Source organism: Apodemus sylvaticus, chromosome 6 (genome assembly GCF_947179515.1).
Source record: "Apodemus sylvaticus chromosome 6, mApoSyl1.1, whole genome shotgun sequence".
NCBI lineage: Eukaryota > Metazoa > Chordata > Mammalia > Rodentia > Muridae > Apodemus > Apodemus sylvaticus.
This window is the reverse complement of record NC_067477.1, coordinates 95,301,516-95,320,022: the sequence shown is the minus strand read 5'-3', so window position 1 is coordinate 95,320,022 and position 18,507 is coordinate 95,301,516. Positions and strand designations below refer to the sequence as shown.

Below are 18,507 nucleotides of genomic sequence, written 5' to 3'. Positions count from 1 at the left end.
CGAACAACATGTAGCAAGGATAGTGTGTGGCACATCAAAGTTTTGGTATTGGCTCTGCTAAACCCAGACCTGGGTGAGCTCCAGAATGGATGTCCCCCCTCCCCCAGTGGCTACCTAATGGTGGGTTCCCTATGAAAGGCTGGTCTTACTGTGGCCTGTTACTCCTCACCGTGAAGCCATATGAAGGGCGCCAGAGGTGCTGCTGTTCAAATGGGTCCCAGCCCTGCAGGGACCAACTCCCTAGGAGGAGAAGAACAAGAACAGGGGATTGCTCCTGAATGAGGCAGTTTACTATGACTGATTACAAGAATAATGGCCGTTCAAAAATTGGCATGGCGAACCTTGAAAAGTAGCCTGTCACTTCTGGTGCCAGAGTGATGACAGCTTGGGTTGCCAGGGTAACTGTGGTTCCCTGTGTGAGAGAATGCATTTTAGTTGCCCTAAGAGTGACATGTGTGCCAGCATCTGCCCTGATTTACTCAGAGGCCCCATGCTGAGTCAGATGCTGAAGAGAAAGGTGGGGGGGGGGGAGGGAGGGTGTGTGTGGGGTGGGGTGGGGAACCTGGGGTCTGCCCATTTTTCAGGTCTAGTGTGTGATGTCTTCTGTGGGTAACTCTAAGACAGAGGCGCAAAGCTGACCCACAGAATGGTCGAAGTCTTGGGCCATGATTTCAGGACCGCCAGAACAGCCTCCTATGTTCTCTGGCCCTTGCCTCTCAATGTGTAGATGAATAGTCTTGGATTTGAATGTTTAGTGACCTGGAAGAGGCACTATTTGAGGATTAGGAGGTATGGCCTTGGAGGAAATGTGTCACTGCGGGTGAGCTTTGAGGTTTCAAATGCTCAAGCCAGGCCCAGTGGCTCGCTCTTCCTGGAGAATTCTCGGCTATTTCTCTAGCACCATGTCTGCCTGTGTGCATCATGTTTCCCTCCATGATGATAATGGACTAAACCTCTGAAACCAATCCATGTTTATAAGCGTTGCTGTGGTCACGGTGTCTCTTCACAGCAACAGAATACTGAGATAATGGGGAATGCAGGCTGGGAGAGTACTGGGTCCACCTTACCTGCAGATGCGAGACCATAACCTAGGATGCTGTTTGTGCCTGGACATCCAGTGGCTCCTGCCATGCTGTCTGTTGATGTGGGACCCAAAGGGAGCAGGGTGAATCTGCCAGAACAGCCAGAGCTGCGGGCCCTGTGCTTAGCTCTCACACCCCTGACCCTATACAGGCAAGCTCTCATATCCCCTGGGCCTGGTTTCTGCTCTGCAAGACTGTGGACAACTGTCTTCTGCCCTTGGTGGCAGTGACAGTGCACTTGGCCCCACTTCTCCCACATGCCACATTCCTAGTTCTAGCCTTAAGAACATGCAGTACACTGATCAGAAGAGATGGCTCAGGGTTAAGACTGCTTGCTGATCTTGCAAAGGACCAGAGTTTGGTTCCCAGAACCTGTATCATGTTGCTCACGGCCACCCGCAGCTCCAGCTCTAGGGGATCTAGTGCTTTCTTCTGGCTTCGAGTGGATTCTAAGTGTGCTCCCCTGGAGGGAGCTCAGTTTGGAACTGAAAAGCAGGGCACTCTGTGGCTGGGCAGGTCACAGGCACAGTGGGGTGGCCACTGCTCTAATTTTGTTAAGGCAGATGTGATGTGCCTGCACCACTGCCCTCTGAGATGTGTTTACTGCAAAGACGACTGATGAGACCCAGCCAGTCAAGCTCCTGAGAGTGACTGTTGCTGAGGCACAGTGGAACAATGTCCAGTCATAAACCAACATCTACAAAGCCCTGTAAAGCTCAACAAACACCAAGAAAGTGGGTGTGGAAAGAATGAGTTGATAAAGGGGTGGAGCGCTGTGTGGCTGCTTCCTCTGCAGTGAACTACAGCTTCCTGGAGGAACAGCTCCCGTGTAACTTGCTATGTTCATGAGACCCTTCCTTAAGGTTCCACAGCAGTAACAACAGCTGGAGCAGGAGGCTGGCCAGCTGAGCTGCCTCTAAGTTCTGTGGAGGCTCCAGAGAGTCAGCTTTTGACAGTCCCCACCAAGGAGGGGTGGCCTTTTCAGTGTCTTTGGGTATCCGTGCTCCTGTGAGTGAGCCCCTTAAACTCACTGCTTCTCTAAGCTAAGTCTGGGGTAAGGCCATTTGGTCTGTCATCTGTGCTGCATTTGAGATATTTGCTCATGTCTCCCCTGGAAATAACACAAGCGCTTTTCACTTTATTACAGACATGAAAAGCCAGCAGTTTTGTTCTGTGCCACTGACATTTTGTTTATGGAGCTGGGGTGGAACCCAGGCCCTCAGCACATGAGGCACAAACTGTTCTCTGCTGCATCCCACAGTCATGTGTCCTGCCTTTAAAATAAGTGTTTTCACATGAATTAGGAAAGCTGGGTACCAAAACCATTTTCAGGTCCTTTACATTTTGCAAAGTGGAAAAAGTATACAAGTATTAAACAATTCTCCTGCCTTCCAGGCACACAGGAATGCATAGATGCTGTGCCAGCCTATGATGCTTCTGGCCCAGCTGTATTCTGAGTGAGCGGAATAGTCAAAGCGATGCTTTGGTTTGGGATACGGAGGAAGGAAGACAATGAACTGTGATCATTTAGGCCTATAGTGAGAACAGGCAATATTATATACCAACGAGTATTCAGAAGTGACGAAAGAACAAGTTAGCTTACATGAACAAACCAAAGGAACCCGAGTTCTTGTAGTTCCTGTGTCTGAATGTCATGCTTATGGCCACCTTCAGCAACAGGCAATGGTGTGCAGCTGCATGGTAGGCAGGTCAGCTGGTGTGCGAAGAGCCCAGCCTAAGGCATGCTCCTGCACACCAATCAAGTGCTTTACTGACCCGTCTGTTCAAGTGTCTGCAGGTACAGAGACCTGGAGGGCACTAGGCCAGCTTCAGGCACTGTGTGTTGAAGCTGTCCCCTTCTTTGCTAGCAACAGCCTCAAGTAGACTCTGCTTCTTCTGCATGCTCCTCGAGGACTCCAGCTCGTACATGGTGGTCAGGTTGAAGAGCACGCTCTCGTGCAGGTAGTGCTTGGGGTCCTGCTGCACCATGGCCTCCAGCTGCCGCAGGGAGTCCTTGAGCTTTCCCAGGTAAAGAAGACACACGGCAGCATTGTTGTTGGCCTGGAGCAAAGGATATGTACTCAGGGTGGCACAGACACAGCCTGCCTGCTCTTGGTGGTCCTTGGTCCCTGTGTCTCAGCAGACCCTTTGTGGACTCTTTAGCTGCTCCAGGCCAGGCCAGAGCTGGAATCTGGGTTTACTGGTCAGCAAAAGGTAGAGGGGCCTGTGGGGTACCCAGTCTGCATGTCTTACCACTGCATTTGTCGGGTCCATCCTCAAAATCTCTGTGAAGAACTTGTGAGCTTCTGCGAAGTTATTCTGACCAAGGTACAGAAAGGCTCTGTAATTACACAACAGATAAAGCAGTGAGCACAGGCAAACCAAGGGTGCCCATGGGCCAGGGTAAGTTTCACCACGCACCATGGACACATCAAGCATGTACACCAGAGTGAGTCATGCCCTCTCAGATGGAGGCAGTGGCTTTAGTGCTGACTGAAACATCAGACTCACTGGCAAGTCTGCCTTCCAGGTTCTAGCCCAGATGCAGTAGCTCCAACCAAGGTTACTTCCTGTCTTACAAACTGACCCCTGCACCAGGTTCACTTTCAGGTGTGCTTAGAGCGGGGAGCAGGTTTGTCCTGATGGCCACACACTCATGATCTTGTGATATGTGACTCAGGAAAGCTAATCTGAGACCAGTGCTACCAGGAGCTCCTGATGGCACATGTGACACACTGGTCTAAGTCTATGCTGAAAACAAGCTCATGCTCTGAAGATTGGTTCTCAGGAGTAAGGAGCAGGGCTATGACTCTAGAACAGCATGCATTCTACCTGGCCTGAGAGTTCTGAGTCTCAGTCTCAGCACTGAGGACAGGGACAGTCAAAAAACTGTGGGCCAATGAGATGGCTCAGCAGGTTGAGTCTCCTGCTGTCCTTGGAACCTGTGTTCAGCTGCTGGGGCTCATGCATGTCGGAGCCCACTCTCCACAGTGGTCCTCTGAGCTCGGCATGCATGTGCATACGCGCACACTCAAAGTAAGTGATTGGAAGATATTTACCTGTTCATTAAAACCATTATTTTACCCTGAAGTCCATCCAGCTTCTGAGTTACTTTCTCAACGTCTTGAAAATATTTTTCCGCTGTTTTTATGTCTCCAATCTGCTTTAACAAAGTTATCCAGTCAGTTTAGCTAACAGGTTAAAAGAGATGTAAATGTAAATGTAAAATCACAATTCTTCCCAGTATCATGCCAGAATAGGAAGTTCCTTGTATGTCATACAGGGGATCCCAGAGCCCACCCAGTGAGCAGGAGACATTTAAAGACAGTCTCAGGTTAACATCCAGTAGTTAACATCAGAACGGCCTACCCTAAGTGTCTGGTACTTCTCGTCTGATGAAATTATGTTAATGTCAATGCCTTGAACAATGGTTTAAGTCTTACAACTTAGCAGCTGTGCCCCCGAGAATAAATTCTGGTGTAGCACTCAGTAAAAACAAACTTTGGTAAAACATAACAGGCCTAAGTCAATTTTTGAGATTGTTTCTGGCTGGGGACAGAGTTGATACCATGAGCTTGCCAATTTCAAAGTAGTATTTTGACCAAATAATATAGAATCCAAATGAACAGACCCTACTGGTATCCTCTGTGAGGAGACCATCATCCCCTCAAACAGAGCAGGGTCCCTCGGGAGGGGCCTCCAGGGAGAAGAAGGGACTCATACTTTGAGGCTAATGAAGTTCAGACTCTTCCTCTAACAACTCAGCCCTGGCTCTTCATCAGTGATGGAAGTGTCGGGAAGCCACGGGGCAGAGCGGGCTGGCCAGGCACTGCCTGCTCTTCTGTGGCCTTGAAAGTATGAAGGGAAGCCAGTGCTCCGAGTTAGGCTTCCAATTAGAAGTGGAAGACATAAAGGACCCTGCTACACAGCAACTTCACACACCAGAAAGAGGCAGATGAATGATCCACATATTTAGAGCCTGCCTGAAGGACACTCTAATAAAAGTCCCACAAAACATCTTTTGACCGCACTCTACCTTATTATAATAAACACCCTGTTTGCCTCCTAATACCTGGAGGATCTCCGAGGGATTGAGCTATATGAGTTATTGATTTTGCTAAAGTCCATTTTATGTATTGGGTGGCTTGTTCTGGCTTTCTCAGCCTGGTGACTCTCCCCTTGGGCCACCCCTTGTCATTGGGAACACCCTTGGGTTGACGTCTGCCTTATGTTACATGTAGGGAGTCAGTGCTCTGGGAAGCAGATCACCAGCTACTTATCTGCAGGCCTGTTTTTGGAACCAGAGTGGTTGTAGAGTACACAGAGGAGACAGAGCCCTAGGCCCTAGACTGCTTAACTAAGCAGCAGGGGGGCAATGGACATTTACTATGACCACTGTATCCCAGCCGTGGCTCTCTGCACTGACCAGGACTCCACTCAGCAACAGGCATAGGGAAAGGTAAGTGGAGGGAGCTCTCCCTATCTCAGGCACATCTCACTGGCTGGGTTGGGGATGGGTGGCGGCCCTGGATGAACAACTCCAGCCTTCTCACTGGTGTTCTGGAATCGACATCTCCCCATTTGCTATTTGTCCTTAACTCTTCTAGCCACACAATGGCTCACAAGAACAAGAAAAGTTTTTGTATTTTCTGGGGAGGGTTGACATCTTTGTGGGCTGGAGGCCATTCCCTTCTAAGCAGTTTTCTTGAGTTCTGACTGCTGGCTAATGAGCTGCATGTATATAAAACAGATATTTAATGTGCTATCTAGGACATATCAGGGTGTACAGTGCCACCTGTCAGGTATCCTTGGGCCACTGTGTGCCACTGTTCCCCACCTGCTGCTACTCATGGCTGCACTCTGAACTGGCCACCCCCATGTGCTATGCTGCAACTCAGGCCTCTGCTGCTCCTCCCCAGTGTTCCAGTGGTCCCTCCCTGGCTCCTCCCCTGTGTTCCAGTGGTCCCTCCCTGGCTCCTCCCCTCTGTGTTCCAGTGGTCCCTCCCTGGCTCCTCCCCACTGTGTTCTAGTAGTTCCTCCCTGGCTTCCTGCAATCCCCTATGGTATGGCACCTCCCTGGTTCTCTAGTGAACTTTGAAGTCAAGTGGACATGAGTATCTTCTTGTCCTGCCCCGGACAGCAGAGCTGTTTTCACACAGCGGCTTCCCTGGGGTACTGCACTTCCATTGTGGTTCAAAAGCTATCTTGCTGCTGTGAATGGTGACCTCCCAAGACCCACGTGAAAAGATCCAGAGGGGCAGAGTCCGAGCCAAAGGGAAGTAACTTCAAAGGATGAATGCTGCAGACGTCCAGAGACTGGATTACTCTGCTCTGCCTTTGGACTGTCTGAGAAGCTCCTGGATACAGGCACGTCCAGCCTTCTGTGAACAGGCTTGTCCACCCCCCCACCCCCCGCCCCAGCCACTGTCCCCCTGCTTTCTGAGCAGAAGGCACACATGATCTGCAGGATGCTGTGTGTGACGGTGACATCCCCAGTGCCACCTGGCTTCTCTGAAGGCTGGCAAATGTGGGGAGGAGGTAAGTCAAGCCTGTGGGGACAGGCAAAGGCATCAAGAATTCCCTCATAGCTTGGAACTAAATAAAAAATAATAAAAATAAGCCCTGCATGCCTGAGCTGGGTTCCCAGCCATCACATGAATGGCTCACAGTCAACACAGGTGACCCTGCTCACAGCCAGACTTGCTCTATGTCCATCTCAGAAAGAATGGAGACTCTACAGAATGCTCTACAGAATAAAACCCCTGAAGAATTACCACAGGCGGGTGTGGCCAGGAGACTTAGCAGGGGCTAGGGGAGGGGCACTCATTGTCAGAGCTGTCTTCCTCTGTGTCCAGCAATGGTGGGGTGATGAAAGGATGGCTCGCCTATTCTTAGACAAACCTTAGAAACAAGTGTAAACACAAGCGAGGCCCTCAGAGAAGGCGCAAAGCAATAGTCTAATTCACCTGTGAGGTCATCTAGGAGCCCACTGTCTGTCATTACTTCATCGTGGTTGGTGCCGTCCGTCCAGAGAAGGCGCAAAGCAATAGTCTAATTCACCTGTGAGGTCATCTAGGAACCTTCATCGTGGTTGGTGCCGTCCGTCCGTCCGTCCGTCCGTCCGTCCGTGTGCACCCAGACTATCTATTCCACAGCTCTTTGCACTCTGTCCGTAGTAAAGCACTTCCAGTCACACTTTAGAATGGTAGGAAAGTGCCTCACCCTGGCTGCATCAGTGTCTACTTTTCAGGACTGAGGCCATCGAGGACAGGTCTACATCTGGCTTCACTCAGAGAGACAAAAATGGCCACGGAGGGTGGGATGATGATGTATCTGAAGCCTGGCCATGTCACGCTGATGGGGACCCGAGCCTGCTGCAGAGGCGGCTGCCCCTCTTTCTCACTATCCCACAGACTATTCCACAGTTACCCCTGTGCACCAAGGGCGAGAGAACAGGTGCAGGATGCAGATGCCAGCATCACACTGCTTGAAGCAGTGCCTGGGAATCTTGGCCTTGAAGATCTGCGTTCTGTGGGCTCTGATTCCTTGGCCTAGTGGATACTACATCTCTCGTCTGGAGCAGTATGTCCCGAGGGTGGTCCCTCTCCTTCACACTGGATCCTGAAACGGAGCACGGGCCTGTAGTAGTCCCCAAGGCTGAACAGCCCAGCCAACCCAGCAAACCTACTACCCTTATGCTTTGCCCTTTCTCTAGCTACTGAGGACACTCCTCCTCCTCCTCACTCCTGGGGGCAGCACGGGTGGAAACCTGTGACACCCCAGCTTTCAAACCAGTGAGCCAGGGGCCTCCTCTGATTTGTTTATCGCATTCCAGATGGAGCCAGGCACGCGTTTCCATTACCCTCCCATGCACTCAACGTTAAACAGCTCCAGGTCCGTGAAGAAGTCAGTCTCATCCCAAAAGCATTCTTTATGTAATGTGGCTTTCTCTGTGGAAATGTGGTCTATGAGGGACATTTATCCTTGGGGCCATTGCACCCCCCCAAAAAAATATCAGATTTCCTAATCTGCACAAGTATGTTCCGTGTTCTCAGATATGTATGCAGATAGCCTACTCCTGTGTTGTGTCCTCCAAGCAGGAAAGCCTTGCTAAGGAGCCAGGGAATATCGGACTCCGGTACCCATGAGCTCCAGACTCCCACATGCCAGGAAGGCATTGTAGTTAGAGATGCTGTTAAGGTGTGTTGGCCATGTAGGCTGCAGAACACTGCGAGGTCATGAGTGGAGTGGCGCTTGGCTCCTGTGGCCATGTGCCTGTGTGGGTGGGCTTTCTCCTCTTGCCATTAGCTGTTCTTAGCCCAAGGGATAAACACACAAGGCTCATATCCTGGGCAGCCTGCAGTGGGAGATCATGATCCTGGAACTGACAAGAAGATGTACCACATATTAGTGTACCTTGCTGAGGGTGGCCGAGCCTCTGCATTACTGCAGCTTCTGTGTTGGGGTGCACTAGAGTGATCCCTTAACACAGCAGCTGCAGTTAGCAGATGACCCAAACTGCAACAGGACACACCACCACACAACAGAATCATTGCAAAGAACACCTTCATGTCACACACATGAATTTGAACTGAAGTATTTCCTTACTACAGCCTGTTTGTGTAAGTTCTGAGGGACAGCATTCCCAGGCAACCTTACTGGGTTGCAGCTGCTGCACTGGGCTGCTGGGCTGTTAGCAGCATGGCCGGTACCTGGAGGAGAATGCGGCCGATACCACTCAGCAGTTGCGGCTCCTGCTCCGGGTAGTACTTGATTACTGTGAGGTAAGCGTCTACAGCCAGCACATAGTCCTGTGGGAAGAGACCAAAAGCATGGAGTGAGCTGAAGAAGCTGTAGAGCTGCCTGCAGTGCATTATGGACCAATGCACGCAAGCACGCACGTGCACACACACACACACACACACACCACACACACACACACAAATACACGCACGCACATGGAGCTGTGGAGGCCAGTGCGGGGCCCCTCCTGCCAATGGTGGTGGGACTGAGGACTCTGAATTCTGTGTGACATATCCTTCTGTTACCACAGGGCTCTGGACTTAGAATCAGGCCTGAAAGCTGCTTTTTGCTCCCCCTTCCTACGCAGAATCCGGAGGTCCCTGCATTTGGTCTCCCCCTCTTTTCTGGCAGAGCTGTTGTAAGGACTTGTAGTTCTGCACCATCTCACCCTCCAAACACATAAGCCACATTTTGAAAGTGTCTCAAACATTTTTCTGTGCTCAACATTGAGGTGAAATGACCCATCAATCAACTTTGCTGTGACAGTGAGGGCATATGGATGTCACCACATCCTATCGTGATGCAGTAACTGCTGCTCTAGAGAAACAGGTGTACAGAGGCACTCAAGGTGCTGTGGGCTGGGGTCTGCGTCCTGCAGAGCTCTGTCCCTGGTGCTTTGGCTCTGTGCACCTTCCTAGTGGGGCCTCCCACCACCCCTGCCTGCAGCCCCTCCTGGAAAGTGTGTCTGCCACCCATCTAGTGTCCACTTCCCACATTTGCTCCACAGTACAAAAAGGTATGAGAGTTGGTTTCAGTGAGACAGGTGCTGCCTGTCACGGGGTTCAAAGGCCAGCCCCTCCCACACCCTCTGTAGTGTGTAGTTGAACAAGCTTTGTGGCAAGAGCTGTGCCAAGCACTTGTTTCCTCTCAGTTACAGCTTGTGGTGACCAGTCCAAGGCCAGCACTGCTGATTTCCTCCTAACCATAAAATTCTGGAAGGTATTTCATTGCTCTATTCTAAACTTTAAGTTTCTTCCAAACTGGGACTACAGCTACTGAGCTTGCTAATTGGGAGGTTATAAAGACAGACGACAAGTAAAATTCCAGTTTGGCAGGGGAAAAAAAAATGAAGACTCTCCAGTCTGGTACCTTCAAGTGCAGCTCGTTAAAACTAATTTTATTCAAGGCCTGATGCTCACAAGGAGCCAGACCACACATGCCTTGATTCCCTCTCCTGCTGCGCTTTGCTGCCTGTCTCTGCTGCCCAGGGCCAGCCTGCCTTAGTTCTCATTGTGCCAGCAGGTGCACGTGTATGTGTGTGTGCATATACCATGAGGTGTCAAAAGAGAAGGCTTCTGACAGCTCCGCTGCCTCTGGTAAGTCCGGGTCACGCTGAGAGGACAAGCCATCCCTGTTCAGCTCGTGGCCGGCCCTCAGAGCGCTGCAGGAGAGCAGCAGTCAGTCCTCCTTCCCTCAAGGGGGTCGAGGCCCCTAAGATCCGGACTGTGTCCTCCTCTATCCCGGCATGCACCCTTACATTTGATTTTAGTGTGCAATGGTAGAGTGTACCGAGTCACAGTGGTGCATCTGATTACAAGCCATCTTGACCTGGGCTCCATTCTGCTTATGATGCTTCTGAAGGACAGCTGCGAACAGGGCCAGGTAGGAGCATGGAGGGCCAGTATGCCTCAGAAGCAAGCCCTGCTAGGATCCTAACCTTTCTGGTCATGGTCAGGGATGCATGCTACTGAGGATGGCCCAACAGGAAAGAAACAGGTTATAGATATACCCATTCTATATAACTTTTCTGAGACTGAGTCTTACGGTATAGCTCTGTACAGCCTATAACTAACTATACAGACTCAGTTGGTCTTGAACTCTCAAGAGATCCATCTGCTTTTGTCTCCCACGTTAAAGGTGGGATTAAAGTTGTGTAGCATCATGCTCAGCTTTGACAGGATTTCACAGCTCTCCTAGGAGGCAGGGTAGATCCACCGGTTTGGGAATGATCAGAAACGGCAGCAGCAGAGAAGGGGTTGTAACCGGTGCCAGTGGCATCAGTGTCAGCATATGTCAACAGGCCTCGGGGCTCGGGGAGCTCATGAGAGGGAGCGTTTAGGGCTGCTGGTGAGGACCTTCTAGTTGGTTACTAGTCAACTCATCCTGGGCACCTGGAGGCCTGCTGACAGCAGCTTCTTGGAGAGTGCCCACCCTGCTCTTCTGACTAGACCGACCTGCCCTTGAATAGAAATATAAGCACTCATAGATGTTCTTGCCTGACTTGCACCTAAAAGCTGCATTGGCTGAGTGACTACTAAGTCATGTTAATGGCTGCTCTGTTGCCAACAAAGGTTTTATGTAGTGTGATGTAGTGTAGTTTTGTGTAGTGCCACCCTGTGTGTGGCAGGCTCTTCCCCACTAAAGAGAAGGCATGGCAGTCAGAATGCTGTGTGGGAGGTTAGGGACGTGAAGCTGAAGGGTGTCCGGGTTCACCCCAGTGCCACAGGGATCTTAAGGCTACAGTGAGACCCAAGGAGATCACATTTATGAACAGAGGGCTTTGTCTTGCAAACGAGTGTTCCTGGAAATATATTGTGGGACTCTCAGAACTGGAACATATGAGCAGATTTCTTATCATTAAAAGGCTGATTAATTAGGTCATTGTTAGCAGGCACACAGGCGCCAGCTATACAGCCTGGCTACTGTGGCAATGCTGATTGCTTCCACTAGATGGCAGCAGAGCGCATGTGCTCGCATCCACTTTCCTTACATTTCTTTCACTCCTTTAACTCATGAAAATCAAGATTAAACCAAACTTTAAATTACATCCACTGTGGAAGTATTTTTGAGACATAGTAATCTGTCCCGTACTAAGTCTTGGGTGACGGGATGCCACAGGCAGACGTTTGGTGCCTGTGCCTCCATTTCTGGTGGTATCACTACTGCAGGAAAACAAAGGAAAGCGCTGTTCTACCACAGCATCTCAGGAATGCACGCTGAGTGCCCTGCAGTAGAGCGTGACTTCCTTCCTCAGCATCTGCAGCTGTGACTGGGCACCACCAGTGCTGCGAGCCTAAGAAGACTTGGCAATCAAGACTTCCAGGGGACTGAAGGCTTGCTGAGCCTTCTCAGGTAGCCACTGGCCACAGCAGTGTAGAGAGGCGGGCCTGTAAGGGGGGGGGGCAGTGGGACAGAAGGAAGCAGGCCCTTCCTTGGCTGAGGCCTGTAGCCCATGGGGAGGTGGGACAGGCTCTGCAATGATGTCACCAGGGAGGCAGAGGGGAAGAGACCAGGAACAAAGTGGCCCTATGGGCAGCCGACCATGTGCAGATATCTCAGGCACAGAACTTGTAAAAACTGTGATGTGTTCGAGAGTAGGAAAGCGCTGAGGAGAGCTGGAGAGTTTAGGAAACCGGTTCTTCCTGTGTCAAGGTCACCTACTAGAAGAGCCTGTCTACACCCAATGCCACATGTCACACATCTGCAGAGGTGCACACTGTCCTATGGCTGGGCTGTGGCCACACTTTCCTGCCAGAGCCAAGGAGACGGCCACATGGAGGGCTGCCTGTCAGGCTACAGCTAGGAGCACGTTCTTCCACTTGGTAGCCTGCCCGCTGGCGGAAGCTCAGTCAGCGCGGGATGACCTTGGCTGTGGGAGGAGTGATGAGCTGTCTCGCCACAGCTCGGAAGGTGTTAACAGCACTGCTCTGGGTGTCGGCTGCTGACAGATTCTGTGGCGGCTTCAGTGCCTGCAGCTGGCAGCGAGGCCGCCAGCTCTGTGGCAGGCCACCCGTGCCCAGGGCGGGAGGCAAGCCAGGCATGGGATGTATTTGAAATGAGAGAGAAGCCGAAACCACGCTGCCTGTGCTGCCAGGGCCTGTGTGGAGAAGAGACTGGAACAACGGTGACTGACAGCCCGCCTGAGCGCCCCGAGTTACACTGGCTCCTCAGGTGCAGAGCTGGGGTGAGCACCTCACAAGTGGGGCTGCTGGGAAAGCCTGCCTGCAGATGTCAAAACCATCAATCAGTAAAAAAATGACCCTCACACCAAAACAAGCAGAACAAAGGGCAGGCTTTTCTGGATGGAGCTCAGAGAAAACAGGGTGCAATGAGCAGTTCTAATTGGACCGTTTAGACCTAGGCCCGTGCAATTAAATTAAGTAATATAAACTGTTTTCTGTGGAGATTTTACAATGACAAGTTAGGCCCCCAAGTGTGAGTGAACTCTACTGCGCAATCTAGGCCATGCTGAACGCGAGGAGGCCCACGGCTCACTTCCTTGTCAGGGCTGTCGGAACACACAGCACCTCCTTTCAGCTTCCAGCTGACACTGTCTGCCAGAACAAGGTGCTCTACAGCTCGGCCGCCCACATACCTTCATCAGGAGCAGACAGTTTGCCATGGAGTACAGCACACGGCCCAGACGAGACCTCCACAGCTGAACAGAGGCTGCGGGAGAGAGAGGCGTGAGTGTGCACAAGCAAGATCCCTGTGACTGGCAACTGCTGCACTCTGGGTGCAGAGACAAAGCCCAGCCTCCCCGACTCCCCGCCTGACCTTACCAAGTCTCAACAAGAATTTTTTATTTACTGTATGCTGCACCAGAGACAGAAGACAGTGTTCTCGGTGGGATGCCCAGAGTGGGCTCCCATAAGAGACCATCTGCACCGATGCAGCCAGAAATATAGCCCAGCTCAGACAGAAGACCAAGCACTAATCAGGAGCCCACTCCTAAACCCCAACCCTAAACCCGTGAGCATGTCTGATGTAGACACAGCACATCTGCTGCCCAGGGTGGAAGTTGACCCTTGCACAGCGCCTGGGCATGCCCAGCAGCTGTGGAGAAGCTGGGTTTGGTGGTAGTTTTAGTCCCTACTGCCTCGACCTGACCACTTCCCTAGGCCTTTCATTTCAGACGGGAACAACACTGGTCTGCCTTTTTCACAGGCTTTACTGAGGTGGACCCCAGTAGTGACCACAAGAGCACTCCATGAGGATAGACACTCCCACTCGCAGACAGGCTGAGTCTGGTACCCATGGCTATGGTTGCAGCAGACAAGTGAACAGCGCACCTTTGTTCACGTCCGACCCCAGCATCTCCTGGTTCAGAACCTTCACTGACCAGCTCTTTTTTGGTTTTCAGACTGGCTCTATGTGAACCTGCTGTGTGCACGCGCACACACGTGACATCACACATGCATACATCACATATCAATCACCCATAAAGCATACATACACACCTGACTGTCCAAACCCAGGGAACCATAAGTGCTCTGAAAGGGACTGGCTCCTTGCTAGTGTATTCAGCATGCCGTAGACAGAATAACTGCTATGGTAGAAATGTGTACACAAAGTTCCGGTACTGGGGACATAATCCCTAAAGCTACATGTTGATGATATCTGAAATGGGGGGGGGTATTTGGAAAGGCATTGGGAGGTTAGGTAAAGTCCTGAGGTGAGGCCTCATCACAGCATTGGTGATTTTATTATTACTTTTATCATTATTTTATTATTTTTGTTTTGTTTTGAGACAGGATTTCTCTGTGTAATAGCCCTGCCTGTCCTGGAACTCACTTTGTAGAGCAGGCTGGCTTTGAACTCACAGAAATCTGCCTACCTCTATCTCCCAAGTACTGGGATTAAAAATGTATGCCCCTGTGCCTGGACTCACAGGTAGTTTTATAACAGAGCTAAGAAGATGCCTCCTGGGGCTGGAGAGATGGCTCAGTGGTTAAGAGCACCAACTCCTCTTCCAGAGGTCCTGAGTTCAATTCCCAGCAACTGCATGGTGGCTCACAACCATCTGTAATGGGATCTGATGCCTTCTTCTTGTATGTCTAAAGACAGACACAGTGTACTCACATACAATAAATAAATAAATCTTAAAAAAAATTAAGAAGATGCTTCCTTGTCTCATCATGTGATGCCCACTTCCTGGACAAGGAAGAACTGTGAATCCAGCACAACCCTGTCCTTTGTAAGTTAACCAGATTTGGGTATTTCATTACAGCAAATGGAAAGAGGCTGGGACATGAGCTTCTTAGAGGCTGATCTGCCCCTGCAGTCCACCACATGTCCATAGGTGACTGCCAAGGTTACCATGAACGATCGGGATGCTCAGCCACTGACAGTTCACACTGTGGCCCACTTCCCCTCCTGCCAATCTGTCCTGTGCACCAAGGAGCTGGGTTGGGCTGTATTTCTCATCACTGGGTAAAACCCCATGCTCTTCCTCTCATCTACCCAGAGTAGATGCTCCAGGGGAAATGGGTGAAGGGGGCATTCCCTGTTGGTAAGGGTGGGGACAGACTGTACTGTGGAGCCTTGCATACCCGGGCGGGCGGGCGGGCGAGCAGTGTCCAGCCGACAGGGGGCAATGCTCACCTTGCCTGCTCTCCTGGGTGACGCTGCTCAGACCACCGTCTTCAGCTAAGCCTTGCTCCAAGTTGGCCAGGATCTGCAGTCATTTCAAACAAGGACAACAAAGCTGTAAGTGGATTTGTGGCTACACTGTCATATATTTCAGACACGGCAAATTTCTCTGGGTGAAAACCAATCAGGCAAGGAATGTTTGCAGAGATGTGTCTTTTGCATTGTGATGTCTACCAGTTACCAGGAGGTGATGAGACGAGCAGGCCCTACTCTCTGGCAGAAGGTGGAATTCAGGCTTATAGACTCAGCGCCTTCTCAGACACTGAACACAGTGGGCATTCAGTTTTTCTTTTCATGAAAAGCATTGGATGTCCTACACACAAGAGTGATCAACTTCTGTAAAAACATCAGCCCCGCCTTCCTCCAGGGTGCCACTGAGCCTATGGCCTTTCCTTTAGCACTGGGTACAGCCTGTGAAGCTGTCACTTTGTATAGTTTTTATTGTTTGGTTAAAGCCCTTCCATTGTTTCATCTGTATTTGGGTTTTCCCTGAAAGAAAAGCTGCTATGGTCCCTATGACATGGGGAAAAGATTTATTATTATTATTATTATGATGATGATGATGATGAAGGGCAGGGTGAGAATATGTGTTAAGAGTAAAGACCATGTGTAGGAGAAAAACAAGGATAATGTTAATGGAAAAGGTTCTCATATAGTCTGTCCGCTCTGTGGAAAACCCCGCCTTCCTCCCACCACCTGCTGGACGACATCACGCCAGCAGCTATCCCTAGGAGGCAGGTAGGCAGTGGAGACGCCACTGAATGTCCTCTTTCCACTCATTCATGCCACACTGGGCACTCTCCTTTGTAAAGTCATCATTTTGTATAAGCAAGAGAACAATTAGCTGTGGACTGTGACTCAGGAAACATGCAGAGCTCACAGCTGTGACCTCTGAGAGATTCAGGGGACAGACACGGGGTTAAAGACTGTGACCTTGGAGAGAAGCGAGTCAGATCAAGACAGGTCAAATGGCATTTCCTAGCTAATTTGTCTTCTGATAAGTAATCATGAAGGCAGAAACTGACAGGGAATAAGGTCCCCTCAGGCTGGAGGGGAGGGAAGGGGGCAGGGACAGCAGAGGGCACCAGCATTCAGGACTGAGTCCGAGCTCAGTGAACTGGGACAAAGGCTGGCATCTACGTCTAGGAAGAAAACCACACACAACAGGAAAGGGGGCAGTTCTCTGGTCTGAGGGGGTGGAGGGTCTGTGTGCACAGCTGTGTTCTAGGCCTGCCACACCAGTATCTCAGGATACACTGGTCTCAGTGCTAGGTGTGTCAATGGAGCCCTGGAGCTCAGCCAGCACCCACTGGGAGGGTGGAATCTGCCTGCTCTCCTGGCTCTGGAGGAGAAGTGGGCCCTTCAGAGGGAACAAGGAGGGACTTCCCACTGCAGTGTATAAGGAGGCGCAGATGGAAGTTACCGGCAGTGGAGGTGTCGAGGACTCTGCCACCTGTTCTGGGCTCTCCGGGCCTTGTGACAGTCTGGGGAATCCTTGTTTTTCCTTATGCATTATGGCTTGGATGTGAAATGATCCCCTTCACTGGTTAATGCCCATGTCCTAAACTGGCGGCACTACTGAGAGGTCCTGGAAATCTCACAATGTAGGGCTTAGCTGGTGAAAGCAGGTACCAGGAAAGGCCCTTGGGATCACTTGGTTCCCCAGCCCTTCATGTTATTGAGTAAACTGCTTGTGCCATACTATTATCTTCTTGTGATGCTCTGCCAAAGCACATGGGGTTGATTGACTAGCCTGAACCATCTGGAACCAAAAATCAAAGCAACCTTTGTTCCTTAAAGCGGTTTGTGTTGGGCATGGGTCGCAGCACTTTAAGAACAGTAACTAGCGTAGTATGTGTCCACACGGCACAAGAGACCGGAGCAGGGCACAGCCTTTCTCAATCAAGCCTTGTGAGTTGGGTCAGGGGTATGTGAAGAGCTCCAGGGTCTGCAGTGTCCCAGGCCACTGAGTGGCTTGAGCACCAGTGGGAAGGAAAGCCGCCCAAGGTTCTGACCACAGACGTGAGCAGGGCATGGCCAGCGCAGCTTTCTGACCCTCAGTGGCTGCATCTACATCGTTTAGAGAATGCTAGGCCCCACTCAGCAGGCACAATGTACTGGTGTTCTGGAACATGCTCTGAAGCCAGAGGTCCCATTAAACATGGGTGGCAGGATGATATTATTGCCTTGAGTCAGGTCTATAGGAAGATGGCTGGCACTTCTACTGTATTTTACTAGATAAACCTGAAGGTGAAAGAAAGGACTTCTTTTACCTCTACCAAATTTAAATAAAGAGTACACTGTAGTCAGTGTCCACGATACTAACACAGGGGATGATACCTCTGCTGGGGATGAGACAGGGTCTGCAGCCGAGTGGGTCTCATCTGCTCCTCCCCCTGAAGCCACCCCTCCCTCTTTCTTCACCCTCCCACCCCCAGAATCAGGGGATGACACAGAGAAGCTCTGGGTGAGAGTCAGCCAAAGGTGCTGGCAAGCAGGCCACAGAAGCAGGCAATCTGCAAACCCAGCTCATGGCTCTGAGGTAGGAGACCGAAGCCGTGACCACAGGTCAGTAGGATAGCTCATTTCATTAAGAAAAGGGAAGGTGCTTTCTCAGTTCTGTGAGTGGCTTTCCGGGATGGGTGCCTGAGCCTAGTCCCTTGGGAGTTCCTGCCCTAAATCCATTAGAATTAGGTGAAAGAGATCCTTTCCCTTTCTCTCAAAACAGGTTTCACAGTCTGTCCTAGGTGGTTTTGAACTCAGGGGTTCAAGTATTCCTCTTCCTTTGGTTACCCAAGACGTTAGGACTTTGCTGCATACTGTATGTGACCCAAATCTGTTCTGAGACAGCACCTTGTAAGGAGAAAAATGCAGGGTGAGATGCCAACGTGGATAGTGACTCACAAGACTAGGCACCGCGCGGTGCAGTGACTACACGGGACTGGGTGATCAGTCAAGTGAACACAAAGAAGAATGTGTGTTCCTGTGGGAGAGTGGGCTGTCTGAGCAGAGAGGGCTGCACGGCTCACCGTCACCTCAGGGAACTGTCAGTCCAGAACACAAGCGGTTCCTCTTCCCCAGCCCTTCCTGCCCCGGTGGACTGAGGCACAGCCACAGTGCTAACTCCAGGTGCCGTGAGATGCCGCTTCAGGCCCAGGATGACTTAAGCTTAGCATCTCTAATGTCTATTTCTCACCTGGACGCCTCAACACACTTTTCTTGTCTGCATTACAGATTTTGGGACTCCATG

General features: G+C 50.9%; 1 protein-coding gene across 2 annotated transcripts in view; it reads right to left on the bottom strand.

Annotated features, from left to right (window-relative positions):
• Positions 1-2,605: 2,605 nt before the first annotated feature.
• Trappc12 (trafficking protein particle complex subunit 12) overlaps positions 2,606-18,507 on the bottom strand; it is a 63,669-nt gene continuing 47,767 nt past the window's right edge. For both annotated transcript variants that reach the window (XM_052186014.1, XM_052186015.1), the window contains exons 7-12: positions 15,210-15,282; positions 13,201-13,274; positions 8,795-8,893; positions 4,142-4,242; positions 3,336-3,423; positions 2,606-3,143 (exon numbers count right to left, since the gene is read on the bottom strand). In XM_052186014.1, coding sequence (XP_052041974.1) covers positions 2,901-3,143; positions 3,336-3,423; positions 4,142-4,242; positions 8,795-8,893; positions 13,201-13,274; positions 15,210-15,282 — 678 coding nt within the window. In that variant the 3' untranslated portion in view covers positions 2,606-2,900. The remainder of the gene's footprint in view (positions 3,144-3,335; positions 3,424-4,141; positions 4,243-8,794; positions 8,894-13,200; positions 13,275-15,209; positions 15,283-18,507) is intronic.